We start from the raw sequence: 18,486 nt of genomic DNA on the forward strand, positions 1-18,486 counted from the left end.
ATGTAAGTCAAGAGCAAAAACACTGGAGACTTGCCCCTGCAGAGAAAGTCAGAGGCTGGCTGTCTTTTTTCCCTGCCACTTTCTCTCTTACACAAAAGACGTGCTTTGAATTTATCAAGGGAAGTAAGTTTTTTTTAAGCTGGACTCTAATGCTTCAGCAAGCTCTCCAGTTACAGGGCCAACACACCAGGTGCTTTTCTGTGCGTCTAGGAAAGAATATACCCACAAAGATGCAGCTCTGGACCTTAAACTGAGGAAAGCAATAAAGCACATGGTGATATTTATGTACATGAGTAGTCACACGAAATCCTGTGAACAGGATAGTTCACATGCTATGTATTATCAGAAAGTCAAAATCAAGAAATTCCTCCATCTAAACAAAATGCACCTGCCCAGCTGCACTCCTCAGTTACTGAAAACTACTGGAGTTTCCTGTGCTTCCTCTTCCTCGGGCTCCCTAAAAGGCTGAACAGATGAGTTGTGGCATATAACAGTTATACAATATTTTAAGAAATCCCTATGTTTAGATTTCTTGTTAGGATAATGGTATTTGTCTTAATAAGGTACCAATGAATTCCTCTAACGAGCATCAGAAAGATTAGTGACCACTTGCAAAGTCAATTAATTCCACATTTGGCGCATACTTAAGAGACAGAAACCCAAGAGAACACACTAAAGAGACAGTTTTGTTCCCAGAGAACGGGAGCACCATTTCAGTTCCACTTTTTAGACAAGGCCATAAACCAAGTTAAGCTTCATGGCATGAACACCTTGCTCTGTGGGGAGGAATGGTAGAGGAAAAGGAAGGAATACTTACACATTGAAGAGAATGAAAGAACAAATGGCAAATTGCTGCCCATCTGCAAGCAGTCAGGGTTGAAACCATGAACTGCATGACAGATCTCTATGAGTACCTTCAACAGAAGGTAGAAGCACAAGAGGAGCACCCAGCACTCGCCACACTCCAGACAGGTGCTTGTGTGATCAAGCTCTCTCAGAGAGCACCGGCTCCTGCTCTGAGCTCTCAACTCTGAGATGTGCAAAGCATCTGACAACAATACCAGTTCTACAGGACTGAGAATTTTGTTTGGCAGCTTTTACATTTTGAGCTTTATTGAACATTATTGAGCCATGACAGGAGACTGAGGACACCTGCCAGCAGTCTGCAAACATACCTCACTACAGAAGTCTTTCTACTCTACTGCTCCAAGCCAGGAGGCCATCTGAGCACACATTTCATTTTAAGCATATGAATTGCTCTACTCATAATGGTAAGGAACTTACTGTTCCATTAATAGATGTCCTTCACATACTAAATGCGCACTTGAGGTTTTTTTTTAAATTAGGACCTGAAGAAAATAAAAAAAAAAAAAGAACATGTGTTTGAACACAACTACATGTATGTACATGAGCTGATAAGGATGCAAACATAAAGCCTCTAGCAATCCGTGGAGAATCCATTTGATTTTGTCTATATCAGAAACTAAGCCATCTTGAGCCTCTGCAGGATTTGGACAGAAGACTATCTGGAAATCCCAGGTACTGCTGCCTGAAGCCACAGCATCATAAGTGAACATCAGACCATGGAAATTAAATGAGTTGGAAGAGTCCATAGGCCCCTATTGCGCTGCTAAGGTGCCAGAAAAAAAAAAAAAAAAAAAAAAAAAGAGGAAGAATAGGAAGGGAAAAGCACATGCTCAGTAACTGCTTCAGTTTTAGCCACAAAAATGACAAGAGAGGCATTTAAAAAAAAAACATGATGAAATGTGGTTTAGGACTCAGTTACAGCTAATCTAATAATGATGAACACAGAAAACCACAAGCACAAACTGTGACTTTAAAAAGCACCTTGTCCAGTCAGTCCAGCTTGGCACCAAAGTACACTTTGTTTGTACAAGTACCCTATTAATACAGGGTAATTAATTACCATCCATGAATCAAAGCAGTTGTATCACATTTATGTCATACTGTTTGGTTAACACTGCACAAAATTTTACGATACAAGAAAATAAATACACTGTTTTCTATGCAAATTGCTGGGAAAAATATTGGTAATGAACTAGAGTGGACCGTCTGCAAAGAGAGTCCCTGAACAACACGGGCACCATAAGATCCTGTTTTTATCCACACTCATTAACTGTTAAAACCAACCATTAGCCACTAACAGATGGGAGAGACCATCTTGAGATGTCCACATGGAAGTTTGCAGAGCCACCTCTCCAGGGGAGAGCGGTATCCAAAACACACAAATAGCAGCAACACCACTGCCACTGTCCAGCTCCTTCTGCATCTTTGTGTCTTGTCCAGATTTCTAAAAATCCAGTCTCTCCTTACACAGCTGTTCATGCACAGGCCAAAATGCACCTGAAGAAGCAAGCATCAGTTTCTCAGATTCCTATGAATGAAGACACAAGACAAGTAACTCCAACAAAGCACATCATTTCCTTAATAGCAGCCGGTCTAACAGAAGTGGGGTGCTCAAAGAAACCCCACCAAACAACGATAATACAAAACAAAAGATTAGCACTTATCTAGATCCATCCAGCAGGCAATAAGACTCAATCCCAAATTACCAGCTGCAGTGTCCTGGATAAGGTGCTAGACTGGGAGGACTGAAGAGGAGATAAATGACAAGCAAGCCTACATAAATTCCTCAGAAAACACAAACTGTCTGGGGCAGAGACTGTACAAAGGGAGGCAGGACATTAGATTCTACTGTAAAACAACACATACATGAAGTTACTCTTTCAAATCGCCCTTGCAACAGAAGCCTACGAAATTTCAAAAAGGGACTGAGCACTCTAGAAAACTGACAGGAGAAGAGAAGAGAAAAAATGTTGTAAGCTTTCCCTCCTTTTATTCTCATCAGGGTTTTCCAAAGTAATATAGGTCCTAACTGGAGGGACCATAAGGAAATCCAATTTCTAATAAATGCTTACTATTTATTTTTCAGAAATTAATTTTCTTCAAATGCGTCCCATCTGGAGCTTCCAAACCCAGCCACATCCTCTAGAAACCTCTGACTTTGTCTTGCCTGTGAAACTCCACACATACTTCAAGTGCCATTAAGAGAGCAGCATACATATAACCATTACTTCACACAGGTCAAGCCTGTTTACCCTAGGAAAACGCTAAGAACATCTTGATCAAAGCCCCCATCCGTAATAGTATAAAGTAGTAACACCTATCCAAAAGTCTGAAAAGAAAGGCAGTAAGAAATGAGCCCAATCTTCACATATCCACATCAAAAAAAATCCACAACAAAACCCAAAACCCAGTGCAGATGCTAACGTAAAAGACAAGTGACTGCCTCCTACAGCATGACAGCATCTGCCTGCCTATATTCTGCATGCACAGCATCAACACTGCTCACTGGAAGAATAAAAGAAAGCTTTCCTGGGATGCAGCAGAGCAAACAACTGCAGGCAACATGTCTTCAGCAACACAATATTTTTAAGTAAACATCTTATTAAAAGCATCTGGGACTTCCACAGCTGCAAGACTTGCTGGTCCTTCCAGCTGGCGGCTCAATATCTCAAAGGGAGACTGGACCTTTGTTTTGTACTGGTGCCTTCTTTCCGCTGCACACTGCAAGAGAAAAGGACATCCCCGAGAATGCTCCAAGAGATGCATGCCTGTTCCTGCCAGCAGGAACAAAAGCACAACACCACTCATATCTCTCAGCTCTTCCGCCTGGCGAGACAAGAATAAAGTACTCACTATTTCTTTTGTACACATACCTCTGGGGAAGGACAATCCACCTGATAGGACCTACCCCCCTGCCAGCTTAAGCATTCATCATCCAAGGCTTATTTCCTACCTGGACATGCTGGAAGCAATAAGGAGAACAAAAGCATTTCTTTGAGCTGATCAATATTGGGTGGAGAAATTTATTATACACATGAAGCATCCCAAAAAGCTTCTTCCCACTTCCCGCCTCTTTCCTTAACATATCCCAATGCCGCTGACGCCCTCTCGTGGCAGACACCGCACATGACCGCCAGCGGGGGGGCAGAGACACGCCGCAAAGTCCCACCCGGCTCCCTCCTGCCCCACCGGACCTTCGCGTTCCCCCGGCTGGTGTCTGTCACTCGCACCGGAGCAGGCGAGGCGAGCCCTTGGGGCTCCACTCCATCCCAGCCACGGGAGCTCCATCACACCAACCAGATGCTCCTTTATCAGGAGACAGCTACAGAGAACATTTTGCAGCTGATTGATTATAAGCCGAATTGCTGCAACAAAGCGCTGCTTAATTCACACATGTATTTTAATTCCAAATTGTTTTCCCGTAGGGTTTTTTGTGGAGTTTGTTTACTGGATTTTGTGGTGGGGGGGGGGGTCTGTTTTGGATTTTTTTCTTTTAAAGGCTGTCAATAAACTAACATGGGAAGGGAGCAAGCAGGGCCCACAGTAACAGCTAAAACAACCCACTGGATATATTGAACTGATGAAGACTGAATTAAAACGTCGCTGAATAAAACGAACATGAGTTTGATATTCAAAAGGTGCCTAGAGGACATCAGTGCCATATGTTCTAAATAAATGACATTTTATTTTATCACATAGTTAATGAGCTTACTGGCAAGACCTGAGCTTTTTGCTCACCATGAGAAAGGCGAAAGGGTAGGAAAGCACACGCTTGTGCCACAGCTGGTCAACACCAACTCACCCCAGAAAACCACATACTTGTCCCTTACTGCTCAGGTATATAAGGTGTAGTATCAGTCTAAGTCCATACTCTCCTTACACATAAACTTGTACTCGCCTGACTAAAGGGGTCACTTAACAACATTTGGGCTTTGTGTATTTGTAAACCTTTGGGTTAAGCAAGGCTTTCGTGAAGGCACCTCTCATGGATAGGCTTACAAGTATGGTTCACTGTACATGCAGGCTTTTAATGAAAGAATGGGGAACAGAGGCTAATCACAGCTGCATTTAAAGTCATACTTAGGGAATAAAAAACTAGAAAAAAGTCCCTTAACAAGAAGCAACTTCTCCTCCAACAGGATCAAAAAATGGTATCAATTTTCTACAGAAAAATTTAAACTGATTTTTTGCTAGGATTCTCCCTCCCCCCCAGTTTTCTTCCTTTCAAATCTCCCCTCGCTTTTCGTTTTCTTCTCCATTTTACTTGTCAGGAAAAGGAAGAGTGAAGAATATGACAGAAAGTATCTTTGACTGGAGATGAAGGTAAAACCCAACCAAATAAAATACTTCCAATGATGGTTTGCTTAAAAAAAGTTTATAGAACTTTGACCAGAAGTATTACACTGAGCTGTGAGAAATTCAGTTTACAAGTCCTTGAGAACAAATGGGATAATATGATGCAAGAACAGGACTAGGAAAAGATGGATTCTTGCAAGTACTGTTTATATATGTTGAATAGACACTTTTCCTAAATAGCAATCTCTCCATCAGTTAAGAGTTGATCATGTTTTGAAGACATGGCCTGGTTTAGGGAACAGTGTGCCCTCACCAATGGCCTTTGGAAGTCGGCATTTGCAATGCCTTTTTTATTGTTCATGAGAAGGTTTTTTTTCAGGTGAAACTCACTGTAAGCTTGCAGACACCAACTTGCCTTGCCCTTTCAAGGTTCACTGGGAGCTGTATTTCAGAGGCGCAACACAAAAACTGGAGCAGCGCTGTTCTGCACACATTCTCTCTAGTAAAACCACACAGATTTGGGGTATTGATCAGGATATTTAAGTTCTTAAACAAACAAATGAAAGAAACTACCCTTAAGACTTCACTGAGTTCTCAGCCAGGCCCCCTGGTTGAGCATTTTAAAAGCACACAGCAGTGTAAACTCCACCCTCTTTCTACGGTCAAATTCCCCTTGTCCTCACAGAGAACAGAGCCGACTCAAGACAAAAAAAAAATTGTTCTACACCACGCTACTTATGGGTGTGGAAAAACTAGGCTTAGGGCTCTTAAGAGAGACAGAGAGAAAAAAATAGGAGGGAGGGAAAGACACTGAGGGGGCCTGAGGTGAGCCAGCAGCAAAAGAAGTCACAACAGAACACATACAAAGACATAAGGCTTCATCTGTTCCAAGCCAAAACATGCAATATTATCTGGTTTTATTAACATCTGCATCCACCTACCCCTTCTTCAGATGAGTCACATAGGCACTCTGTAGAGCTGCTTCCAGGAAGTAGGAAAGTTCAAACTCAGAGTAAGTCACGTTGCTGCCTTTGATAGTCCTTGAATGTGTGTTGTTCAGGGTCTGAGGGGGAGGAAAGAAATCATCTGGAATTACAGGAAACTGTTCGAACTAGCCAGCTCTTCATGAGCCAGAGATATCTTCAACAATAAAATGTTAGCTTCTGCCACCAGATACCTCCTCAGACTACTTGAAAAACTCACCTTGATTAGCTACTCAAACAACTTTCAAAGTCAACTTTAAACTATACAGTGACTTCAATGAAATATTCTGCATACGAGTTTTGAAACATCACCTCTTATTACTTTCCAACCTTTAATAAAGTAGAAAGCTACACATTAATACTGAGGTCTTCAGAAGTACTACGCCAACCACATAGATCCAGCATCTTGCACAGAAATATTAATGCAATGTTTGAGTATGTATGCCTAGCTTAGCATAATGTAAATATTTGTTAAGACTTAGTAAACTATCAGGAGTCCTGAGGGAAGATTCTTCGCCCTTTCTCTTGTTTCTCCTCTCAAATCCTTCTTGCTTTTGCTTACTTACTGGTAACGAACATATTTCATTGCTGAAAGTTGCCCTTTGTGGGCTCTCCAAAGCAGGGGCTTGCATCCAGGACTGCAGAAAGCCCATGGACTATTAGTACGTATCTATCAGTAAGCCTGCATCCTTGTTTCTGTATCCAAAAGATGAACAAATTATAGTTCAAACTCTTTCCCTTCTTTGCAGGCACAAGCTGTCAGTAACAACATTTACAGTACCCGGTACTGGCAGGAACTTGTCCTTCCACAAGGGAAGAACAGTACTTAATTTTAAATAAAAAAGCCATTCAGCTTTTTCCTACAAAGAAACAGACCAGATAACTTGATAGTTGGCTTTCTTAATGATTTTTTATATATGTACTAAGCTCCTTTCTTCTTGTTTTAATGTATTTAAAAACAAAATCTGGAACAGACACATTCCTTGCTGCAGAGAAGAGCAGAAACGTCTGGTCAGAAGGTCAAAGGCCATTAAGTTACAGAAAAACAGGTAATATGCATTGCCATCAGGGCTGCTGGTATCAAGCATAATGTGTGGCAAAGGAAGGGCATGGAAGAGCATTGTGTGCCCTATTAAACTTTGCTACACGAAGTTAGACAGAGACTACTAAGCACATGCCCTGCACATCGGCAGCATGTATTACAGCTCAGTGGAGGGCTCACAGTATTCATCTTAGCATTCTAGCCAACCACTACTAAGCAGTTACTTGCTCCTAATGGTCTAGGTTCCTCCAGTTTTACTTGGAGGAGTTGAAGCACCAGCAATTAAACTGCTATGTAACCCAACAAGGTTACTTTCAGCTTGTTACAGGATCTCAATATCCACTACTGCAGATCACTTACATTACAGATATGTAATGTCTTGAGTTCCTTCACGTTGGTGCTTGCTATACAAAGTTTGTAGTCCCTCTTTAGTGTTAAACTTGAAATACAACCTGAGCAGATCTGAAGCATTCAGTGCTTTACCACAGGCAAAACTGGTTTCCAGACCACACTCTCAGAGGAAACAGGCACAGACCAGATAAACTGCTGTTTTGCAACTCCTTATACTGAGACACCCTCACTCCTTCCAACTTGTTCTCATGCTCATTGTTCGATCACTCATTTTTGCTGTCAAAATGCTGGAAATTCTACCCAGGCCACCAGGTAACACCCTGAGCACATTTCTTCTTACCTTTTCAAGCTCCTGCAAGTACACCTGGGCAATGACACATGCCGTCTCAAAACAAGCCATGACTTCTTCCTCCCTTTCACACAGTCGAGCACGTGAGGCGATTGAGTTGGTTGAGCGCTCCAGTGACAGACCTGCAAAATGGCAACACCTTCTTTAACTGAAGTCTGCCAACAGCAGAATGGCAGTGTTATTCCTTCATTTACCAGCTAACAGGAAAGTTTTTCCGCATGTGGGTTTCTTCCTTGTTTTAGTGGCTTTCAGGAAAAGACCCACGGGAAAAACATAATTCCTACACATGCAAGGCATTTCTGTCATGCTGCTCTAACACACAGTGTCATTGCACACTTCGACAGCACCTTTCAAACACTTCAGGAAGAAAGGACATATGATCCCTCTGGCAGGCATGAGCAAGCAGAGAAATTAAAAGCCTGTATTTCCAAAGATGGCTATAGATTTTGGGTGCTTCAACGCAAGCACTGTTTTAGAAACACCCTGGCACTGGATTTGATAATTTCTAAGCATCCACTATTCCAAGTGAAGCTTTCAATAAGCAGCAGTTTTGAGGGGAAAAAACAACTGGAAAATGATACCAAAACAAAGGTGGAAAATCTGAGCACGTGCAAATTGCACATGGACATACAGCAAGCTCTTGGCAAGGCACAAGAGACTCTTAACCCTCTTTTCAAAACCAAGGAAAAAACACTGGGTTTTGTACTACTAAAACTCTTTCTTGCACCATCATCCAAACCCACTTAAAACCAAAAGCATATTAATTAGAGATCCACAGCTACTGTCCCTACGTGAAAACCTTTTATTATCAGGTCCTTGTCTGGCACCACACTATGACATCCTTTATATCTCTAAATCTATTTGGAGAGGCTAAATGGCCACATACTGGTTTTACTCTGATCAGTGTAGGTTCTTATACCACATTGGATCTCTACAATACGCCGCTGCTTGGAAACTTGGGTCTTCTACCCTAAACACAACTGCACTGATGCCCGGTAGCCCGACACAGGTCATAAAAAGTTCAGCACATGCTTCCCAACAAATTTTATATATAACACCACTCCCTAATACCAATGAAACACACATAAGATATAACACAAAATCCTAGTGTTTCTGCCAGATCCACAGAGGTGATGAAAGAAGAAAGCATTCAGCTGCCTGGACAGCCTCTCCAAGGAAGCCATTCAGACTGCTGCAGCATACGGCAAACGTTTCTGCTCCATGTGAAGAGCCGCTGCGCGTACCAGGAGCCACCATCTCCTGGATCCCCATAATCCCAGGCAGCACAGCCCAGCTCATTTCAGGAGTCTGACAACAAACCACTGTGAGGCAGCAATGGCAAGGCAGGTTTCCCCACGATGAACAATGAGGTGGTAATACCCAGCTCATGCTGGAAGGGACCCGAGGTTCCTAGGCTGTCTTAGCTTTGTTTACTTCTCATGTTCAGTGTTTGTTTTGTCCCCTTGGTTACTCTGCTAGGACTTTCCCTATCTCATGTCTTACATTTGAGTCAGACAGGAGCAGTTAGTTCAGTGGGTTGAGAAGAGAAAATGACCCGTTGGTTGGTGCAAGCTTGGGAGGTGGCTCCTCACTCCTCCTGCCCTCTCCCAAGTCAGAAGCGCATGGCACATTCCCTCAAGGAAATATATCTTGAAGGAACAGACATTAGTACTTTTCACCTTTGAGAATTCTGACCAGAGTAGAGCAGGGGGAGTGGATTTACTTCAAACTGACAATGCGGGGGGGGGGGGGGGGGGGGGGAGAGGGCCAAAGATCATTTTGCTGCTTTTAACTAATGCCCATTCTGTGTTCTCTCTTTTCTACTGACATACACCTTGTACAGCACTCAACGTATAACAAATTTTGTCCTCTAGTCCATCCGTGAAGTCTTTGGCTTTATATCATGGGTTGTTTTCCTATTATTTCAAATCTTCTATTTCCTAACCCTGTTGCTATGTAATGAAGGGGAAAAGAGGACGTTAACCCTCTGTATAGTTATATATTCAGCACCATCCAGTGCTGAAGCTAGAACAATCAGCCGACAAATATCCTTACATCTGTCCCAGTTTGATCCACCTCTGAATTCTAGTCATTCCCCTTAACTGAAAATCAATTTTAAGCATTGCGGAGTCACCATCCGCTCAAGTGCAAAGGGGGTCTGAGGGCCCTAAAAGAAATCCAGTACAATTCACTGACATTCATACACATGCAGCATTTAATCAAACTGCAAGAGCCATCCCAGCACAGTCTGTGTGGGGTGGTTATCGTGGGAGATGTCACACAGTGAACAGGCTGATAAAAAGCCATTTACACACACGCTCAGCCCACTGCAAGGAGCTACTATCTCTAAGCATTGATGTTGGGGAGGAAAGCAAGCAGCCTTTGCCAGCACCAAGTACTGACAATAAACATGCCCATCCATGCAGAGAAACAGAGCTGGGGCTGATCAGACAGGGGAATGAACATCTCCAAAAAGAATTCTTGCCATAGTAAGTACAGAATAATATGCAGTGTATTAAACCAGATACAATGCTACATTGCACACATTTTTCTACTTGTAAAGGGCAAGAAGGAAAAATGACCCACATGATGTGACATTAGTCATGGTTCTTTCTGCTAATACCATATGCACTGACCTGATGTCATCAGAGTATAAGATCTTCTACAGAATCCAAACAGGTCTATTCTTCCCTACCACAGAAATGCAACAAAAAGAAGATTAGAGCAAGCAGACTGCAAATCCAACAGATAAAGTGAGGAACAAGAATAACAAGAGTTCCCTACTCTTGCAGCCACCAATTCAGTTCTCACAGTGCAAAGCCCCAACAATTACAGATTTGCTTGAAGTGCAGTTGGACAAAACTGTTTACAAATGCTCCAGTTCTGAGAGCATGAATTCCACTAACTCATCTCCATCCCCCAGTTATAAGGCACAGAAAAATCTGCAGCACAACATACATTTTAAATTCAACTCAGTTTCCAAAAAGTGTCAGAAAGCCACAAAAGTGCTACTTCTGTGCAGGAAAATTGTAGCTCTTCCTAAGACAGAATTAGCTTCTGAGTAAAGCATAAAGCCATATGCTTTCTTGGTAGCTGGCTAAGGTAAAGGGACTTCAGCATTTTTCACAACCACTTATGGTAAGATAATGCCAACTTATAACTCATCTATGCTAAGATTTTTCTCATATGAATTGGGTGCCCAAATTTAAATATATACATAGATATATACCACAAGAACATTTAACATAGTGAAGACACAGATTTCTAATAAAGTATGGCCCAGGCTCAAGATTTAGAGAGAGACACATGCTTCCAGATTACACTTTTTAAAAGAACAAACTCTTTCTACCCACTTCAGAGCCAGTAACTTTCTATGTATAGAAACACCACTTTTCTTTCCTGCATAAAGATAAGGCTTCCATTCACCTCCTCTAGTTCTCCCAGATTCATCTCTGGCTTTTGATCTCTCTATAATCTTTGCCTCTTCTTCTCCCCTTCTAAAACTAATCTGCATTTATGTCAGAAAAAAAACCCAAACCTGTAAGGTCTGCAAGAGGTGTCACTGAACTAATTTGTTCCTAGAGCTGAAATGAACTGCTTTCATTTTCGGAAACCTGAATGGGGAGATTTTATGAAGGCTTATTTCCACTTTCATCTCACTCAGTCCTTGCTAAGGAAAGACATCATATCATGTAGTGCCAGTGCTCTGAGGTGATGTTATTACCAGAACTGGAACATACATGTGCACATGGACACACAGTATCAGATTCTCAGCAACATAAATGAGACGAAAATTCACACTAGAAGGGATCCCTGGAGGCCCATGGTCCAAATTTCTGCTCAAAGCAGGGCCAGCTCAGGGCATCACTCAGCCTGGTCCTGGAGACCTCAGTGCACAAATGGAGACTGCACAACTGCCACAGAGAAGAGGAGGCTAAGGTGGCTTTCTTTTTATTTAGTTCATAAACTAGTTGACCAAATAGCAGCATTCCTTCTTCTGAGCAGGAGGAATATAGCAATCCACTCACAGGGTCTTTTTTCCTTTTTACAGACTTCCAGCTTCTTGTATTTGGATGAATTTGCACAACAGGGGGAATGGTGGGTTCATAGGTGTAAGAATTCAGGGTCAGCAGCAGCAGGCTGCTTTCACCAACAGTGCTAACCTGTAGCTACTAAAACCCCATAGCCCAGGAGCATCAGCTCCCTGGCAATCTAAGGAAGGAACCAAAGAAACACAACAGCACACAGAGCATGAAACCTACCTCTTGTGTTATGTGCTGGCACTACACTCGTGTTGAACACAGCTATGGCAACTTGAAGCAAAAGACACCTTAAGGCAAAACAATACCAGCCCCAGCCCACAGAGCAAGGCTACACCGTCTATGCTCCTGTGCCACAGAGACAGGCCATCCTGGCCAGAAGCCACTGTGCTACTAAGCTAAGTGCTTGAAATAGTCTTACCCTAGCTACAGGAAGATAAGTAATTTGTCTTGAGGTAAGCTGGGTGTGAACATATTGCATGGCAACTGCTGCAAGGAAACCGGCTGTGTGCGTGTTCTCACCCGGTGGCTGATGCCAGGTCACTCTAGGCAGCTGTCCCCAAGCGAAAGGCGCACTTCATTTCTAGCATGGGGCCTTTAGCCTAGTGCAGAAGTGTGGCTCTAGAAAAACCGATTAGCATTGACTATTAGCAAGACTATTTTTAAGACTACCTCTTCAAACGTATACACATGCACACTGACTAATCAGTTCAGCAGAATACTAAACACATTTCAAAGACAAAATCCAAAAGCACAACCAAACCATTTCAGAGATGGTATTACGACCAGCCTGCCTCACTGGCTAAATTTTGAACTTGAGAGCACAGCCCTGAATCCAACTGTTAGTTTCATTACTGTGTCTTGCAAAGCAAAAGAGCCTGAACCTCAACAAGCCAAAGGAACAGCCACGATTAGGTTGACACAGGCAAGACCCAGCACTATGCATTTTTTCTGCCACAATTCATGCAGTTTACATCATTCACATCATGGGTCTTGACACTCATCTCCACAGCGATTAAGCTACGATTTTTCAGCAGGATTTATTTGCAATGCAAATAGAAGAAGAGGGGGAAGAAAGGCCTAGAAGCCCTTGGTTTTGAACATATTCATTCACACTGCACCTCATGAAAGGTGGGGAAGAGGACAGAAGTTTTGATTTGCAAGAAAACTGCACAAACTTCTTTCACCATTGCTTTGTATTATAAGGATTATTGCATATTCACAGCAATCTATTATAATCTTGAGGTACCTTTCATGTATAAGTCTCAAAGGTACAAAGGAAGAAGATTTCAGTAACCCTAAATAAAAATATCTGAAGTACTTTTTGTCCATAAGCTGGGTATGAAGCCTGAAAATTTAAGTAACCTCTGCAAGGATGCTTAGTTGCATCAAAGCAGAAATCAAGACCCCTACGCCCAGCCTTCCCACTATATGCAATAAACCAATGCTAAACAATGTTACTCTGACTATTTTGAAATTAAGAACTCTATCCAGTTAGACTTGTAACTATAGCTAAAGCAGACTGTTGAAACTAGGCCAGTTTGAGTGTCTTGTGAAGCCAGAATTTAACAGGCACTCCTCCTAGATGCAGCCTCAATCACCTACCCCTGGATCGATGCTGTGCAGGCTCTGCAGCACACTGCATATTTTCCTGCATAACAGAAATCAGCAATCTGAATCCAAAGACGTTAATTTTCCAGAGTATATCAAGACCTGCTGCCAAACATCTGGCTGCTCTTAAGCTTTGTGGCAGATCTTTGGACCTCAGCTTTCTGTAATACAGTGGTCTCCAAACTTTTTTGATCACACACCCCGATGAGTAAAAAAACTTATTCAGCATGCACACCCAACATACGTATAAACACACACTGCTTTACAATGTATTTGTGTGTTTATTCTTTCAAAACCATCTGCTAGGTAGCATGCTACTGACAGCCATCTGTCATCATGTAAAAGGCCTGAAAATTGAGAAAACTGACTTTTTGTAAAAGCAAAAAGGTATAATTCATCTTTAAGTTTGACAACTCTTTTAAGCATTTTGCCATGAGACAATCAGTGAGCTTTGGTGTAGTACAAAATATTTTCACGGTCACTCCCCATCTCATTACAAAGTATTGTAGAGATTCTATTTCAAAGTTTTGCATTTATAAATTTAATCCCATTGACAACATCCTACAGCACTTTGCGTGCTTTTGGGTCCCACTTTGCTGCTAAGTAGTTCTTAGTGTATTTCATTGTTGAACCAGAATCTAGCAAACTCCTGACACTGAGACATGTTAGGAATAACTGTCCTTTGATGCAACCATACAGTAAGCCTCCTACACGGTGTAATTTGTTTGAATACTTGTTTCTTCAAGTCTTTGGCAATGTCTTTATGTTGCATTTTAGTTTGTTGCCATATTGTTTTCTGCGTGTTATCTCAGGCATTTTGCCACAGCTGGAAGAAAATGTGTTTCCCCAGTGGTATGTGGGTTTTCATCTTTTGCTCTCACATAATAAATCTCAAAAGAGACTTCTAAAAAGTCACGTTTAATGAATTTTTTTAAAGTATTCAATTGAGTATCATTGGACTTTAAACATCACTGATAAGGTCTGATTAGACTGTCATTGCTTTTACCTGATGAAGAGCTCATGCTAGAAGCAGTGTCAGCTCTGCCACTTTCTGATTGTTCACTTGTGCTCATGTTCTTAGTACCACTTCCAATCCACAGCTTCTTTGAGGGAATCTTTAAGCTATTTGTCTATTTCAAGAGGGTTTGCTTACTTAAAACTAAATAATATAATAAAAAAATCCACTTAACCAGGCACATGTGAGCTGCAATACACTGGAAGCGAACAAACAAGTGAGGGTGTCCCTGTTCGCCCCTCCACGCTGTTTAACACCCACTCTTTTGCAAGACACTTCATGGGCTGTACAAGACATGGAACCCACCAACATACAGACTGAGAGCACCACTGTCAAACCAATATATTAGTAAAGCTTAATTTTATTTTTTTTTAAAGAATAAATATAAATAGAAGCTCTGATATTTTTCTCCTGCACCCTAGTGGATCATCTTGCACACCTTCTGGGACAACAACCCCACTCTGGGGACCACTGCTCTAATGTATTAATTGTCCTGGTACAAGAAGCCACCTCCATTCCATGATGTACCAGATAGAAGTTAAGGAGATACCTCTGCTGGAGCAATGCTCTGGGGCACAGCAAACACAGGGGAGAACCGCAATCTCTTACAGCCCCACATCTAAAGGACTTTGTCAACACCATCCACATCCATAAACTTTCACAGCATGCTGCAAGCATTACATATTTTCCCTGGTTTAAATCCAACAGGCAGAAGCAGAAGAGAAAAAATGGAAAGTGGATGGGGCACAAGGGAGAAAGATGCTGCTGCTGATCAAGTATTAGGATTCATTCAGCTTGAGCTCATCTACATCGCAGTCAGGCAGCATGACCCGTTGGAAAGTTCTCTTCTAGCTGCAGTCACAGTCACTGAATCAGACTACCCCACCTTCATGTGTACTTTGGATGCAGGAGGGAGAAAAGGGGAGGGTAATTTAGATTCTACTATGCTGATTCATATCAAGTGCTCAAGCCAACTCGACTGAAAATTTGTTAGAACAGACATAGCCTGCACAGGCTTGTTGCCCTGTCACTTAAAAGATAGTCAAAGACATTCAGAGCTTACTTCAGAGTAAACCAGCACACGGAAATCTTCCCAAAGCCACTGGACACAAATCCTGCTACACAACACAGCCCCACTGTGGGGACAGCATCACATCCATCTAAAAGCTACCTCTAGTTTAGGCCATCTGAGAGTACACTTGTATTTGTTTTCTTTTAGTGAAAATAGGAGTGTAGCATGTTGTCTCATGTTACCACACAAACATTATGCGTTCCTTGTTGTTTCCACAGAAATGCATGTACAAATATTCCTGTATCTCATGATGCTGCTGACTCCACAGCTTTAGAGAACTAAACCATAGCACAGAAGGTGGAGAAGGTTTTGTGCATATGTGCAACCAGCAACTGCAATTTTATATCGAAAACGGACTGAAAGACTACCAAAAACTTTACCATCACAGAAACCAAGTTACATTAACAAAAAGGAACAAGAAATTATTTTCCACTCTCCAAATTTCAGTTATTTGCATTTAGTGGCCTGCAGCTAACTCTTCTTAGAAGCCTAACACCACACCCATGCTGCATTTGTGCATAGCAGATTGTGCTAAACAAACTACTCCTAAAATGCAAACAGAAAGTAGTAAACTATCCTATCTGACAACAGAGGAGAGTTCACGGAGTGCAACAGCAAACCCTAAGTGCACCAAGAACACCCAAGTTGGAAAGCAGTAGCAGAGAGGCACACAATTCACCAACACACGACAGCTGCAGAGTCATTACTATCACAACGTAAGAGCAACTCCAAACTCTTTAAACTTCTATTCTGAAAAACCCCAAGGCAGGCATATGAATACTAGGCCCTTTTATCAAGACAAAAGCATTTACAAGCTGGGGCTTTTGCTTATTGGACAGCTACTCTGATGCCAACACACATAAACAGCATGCTTCCCGTCTAGCTGTCAGAATGGTGAAAACCAGCTCTTTGAAGTGCGTACCAGGTACAGAACAAAGTCTCTCTCTGATGCAGCTTTTGTCAAGCGAAAGTGAAAACAAGCTCTGCTGACAGAATGCCTTACCTTCAGTTACTCAGTTTTTGATGTCGTATTGTATCATACACCCATGTGGCTGGGACTCCATTTTTCTAATGGCCAGGCCATAAAAAGTAGTTTTATTATTTAGGTTTTGTTTAAAGGAACCCACCTCCCCATGGATATCAATGCCCAAAGATAGGAATCTCACCCCTTTTTAGCCATCAGAGAAGGATTCAAAAGAATGTGGCCTGCCCGACAGACATTTGAAAGGAAAAAAAAAAAAAAAAAAAAGGGTGTGGGAGAGAAGCAAACTCAGTCTGTAGCGAGTGAAATTCATTTCTTAAATCTGATTTTTTCGCCTCTCTAAATAATTAAATTCATAAAATCTTTTCAGTTAATCAGAACACAGCTTTGCAATAAAGCCATTTTGTCCTAATTTCCCAACACATGCAGCTGAATACAAGTTTCACCTAGGAAATTAATCACCCTGTAGAAAACCATATTAGAAAGTGAACGACACACAAGCAAACTTCAAAATTAAAGGCTAATGAAGTATAACAACAAGTGGGTGGTGTATCCTCTGATTAGCTAGAATGAACAATTTTAATACCATTTATATTTAGTGACTGCAAGCCTGGGCAGCCTGTGCCAGTGTCTCACCACTCTCACTGTAAAGAATTTCTTCCTAATATCTAATCTAAATCTACCCTCTTTCAGTTTAAAGCCATTCCTCCTTGTCCTATCACTACAGGCCCTACTAAAAACCAACAAAATAGGAAATTGATTAAGCAGAACAAGCACAAACGAAGTCCAAAATAGATTATTCAATTTTTGAGGTTTAAGTTGGTCCATTTAAAAATCACTATTAAAATTAAGCAGGTAGTTTTCAAACCAGCCAAGTAAAAGGTCAGGTTTTCTGTGTATTATCTCTGCGTGGTATCACCATCTTCCTTTCAGGACACATGACCTCCAAACAACCACTTCCAGTACTACAAACCCAAGACAAAGATTTCACAGTGGGACAAAGCTGAACAATATACTTCCAAGCAATACTGACCTCCTTATCATTAAAGTTTCAAAAGATACAACCATAACAGAAACAGGAAAACACGTAAACTCAGCCATTTGTCTTAAAAGCGAACAAAAAAAACTCAAACTGCAAACTCTCAATGAGCTGAACTGAACCCAGCACCCTGGAGGCAGGCTCCAGGCTGTTTATTACCATCAAGCTCAGGAAAAACCCTCAGTGGTGGATTCAGGGTTTTGCTTGCAGCAGTATCATTCACAGCTCTTAGGAGGGTTCTGAAAAACAGTGGCTCAATTCAACAGTTTGCCTCATGATCTTACAGTTTTTCAGAAGTGTCACACTACAGATCTTAAGCATCTTTAAATGACTGAAATGGGTTCAGAAGAAAATAAAGATTGACCTGAGCCACTGAACTAACAAAGCCTCTTCTTGTACATGTGACTTGTGGCTGGACTTTTTTTAACAAAATGCAGACTATGATCAAGGCTTCTTACAGACACGGTATCACTCTGTTCTCTTCCACATGGAGTTTTCCAAGATCTAAACAAGCCAAGCTCATACCACAGCATTTTCATACAATGGATCTCTTAAAGAAAACCAAACCAACAACACTCAAAACCCGCAAAAACTTTTAGAAACAAATTTACAAGGGATTAATCTCACCTTGCTTTAGACACCCAGACACAAGTTAGTCCAACTCTGTCAGAAACTTGGTAGAATACTGAGTGACTTACTTGGCTAATTGGAAAATAATCACCATGACTGATAAAAACTGTGGAACAGCAATAGCACAGAGGTTGCTCTGCTATGGCAGGGGCTCCTTACAGTTTAAACACAAACACAGGGGCAACACAATATTTATGTTCAAAGCCAAA

General features: G+C 41.6%; 1 protein-coding gene across 4 annotated transcripts in view; it reads right to left on the reverse strand.

The window, feature by feature from the left end:
* The window catches only part of TTC7A (tetratricopeptide repeat domain 7A), a 172,238-nt gene that overhangs the window by 147,782 nt on the left and 5,970 nt on the right, over positions 1–18,486 (reverse strand). For 3 of the 4 annotated variants that reach the window (XM_040611419.1, XM_040611418.1, XM_040611417.1), the window contains exons 4-5: positions 7,880–8,010; positions 6,105–6,226 (exon numbers count right to left, since the gene is read on the reverse strand). In XM_040611419.1, coding sequence (XP_040467353.1) covers positions 6,105–6,226; positions 7,880–8,010 — 253 coding nt within the window. Of the gene's footprint in view, positions 1–6,104; positions 6,227–7,879; positions 8,011–10,524; positions 10,580–18,486 lie in introns of all 4 variants that reach the window. The other variant, XM_040611420.1, reaches the window with a different exon arrangement.

This window comes from Falco naumanni, chromosome 12, assembly GCF_017639655.2.
Source record: "Falco naumanni isolate bFalNau1 chromosome 12, bFalNau1.pat, whole genome shotgun sequence".
NCBI classification, from domain to species: domain Eukaryota; kingdom Metazoa; phylum Chordata; class Aves; order Falconiformes; family Falconidae; genus Falco; species Falco naumanni.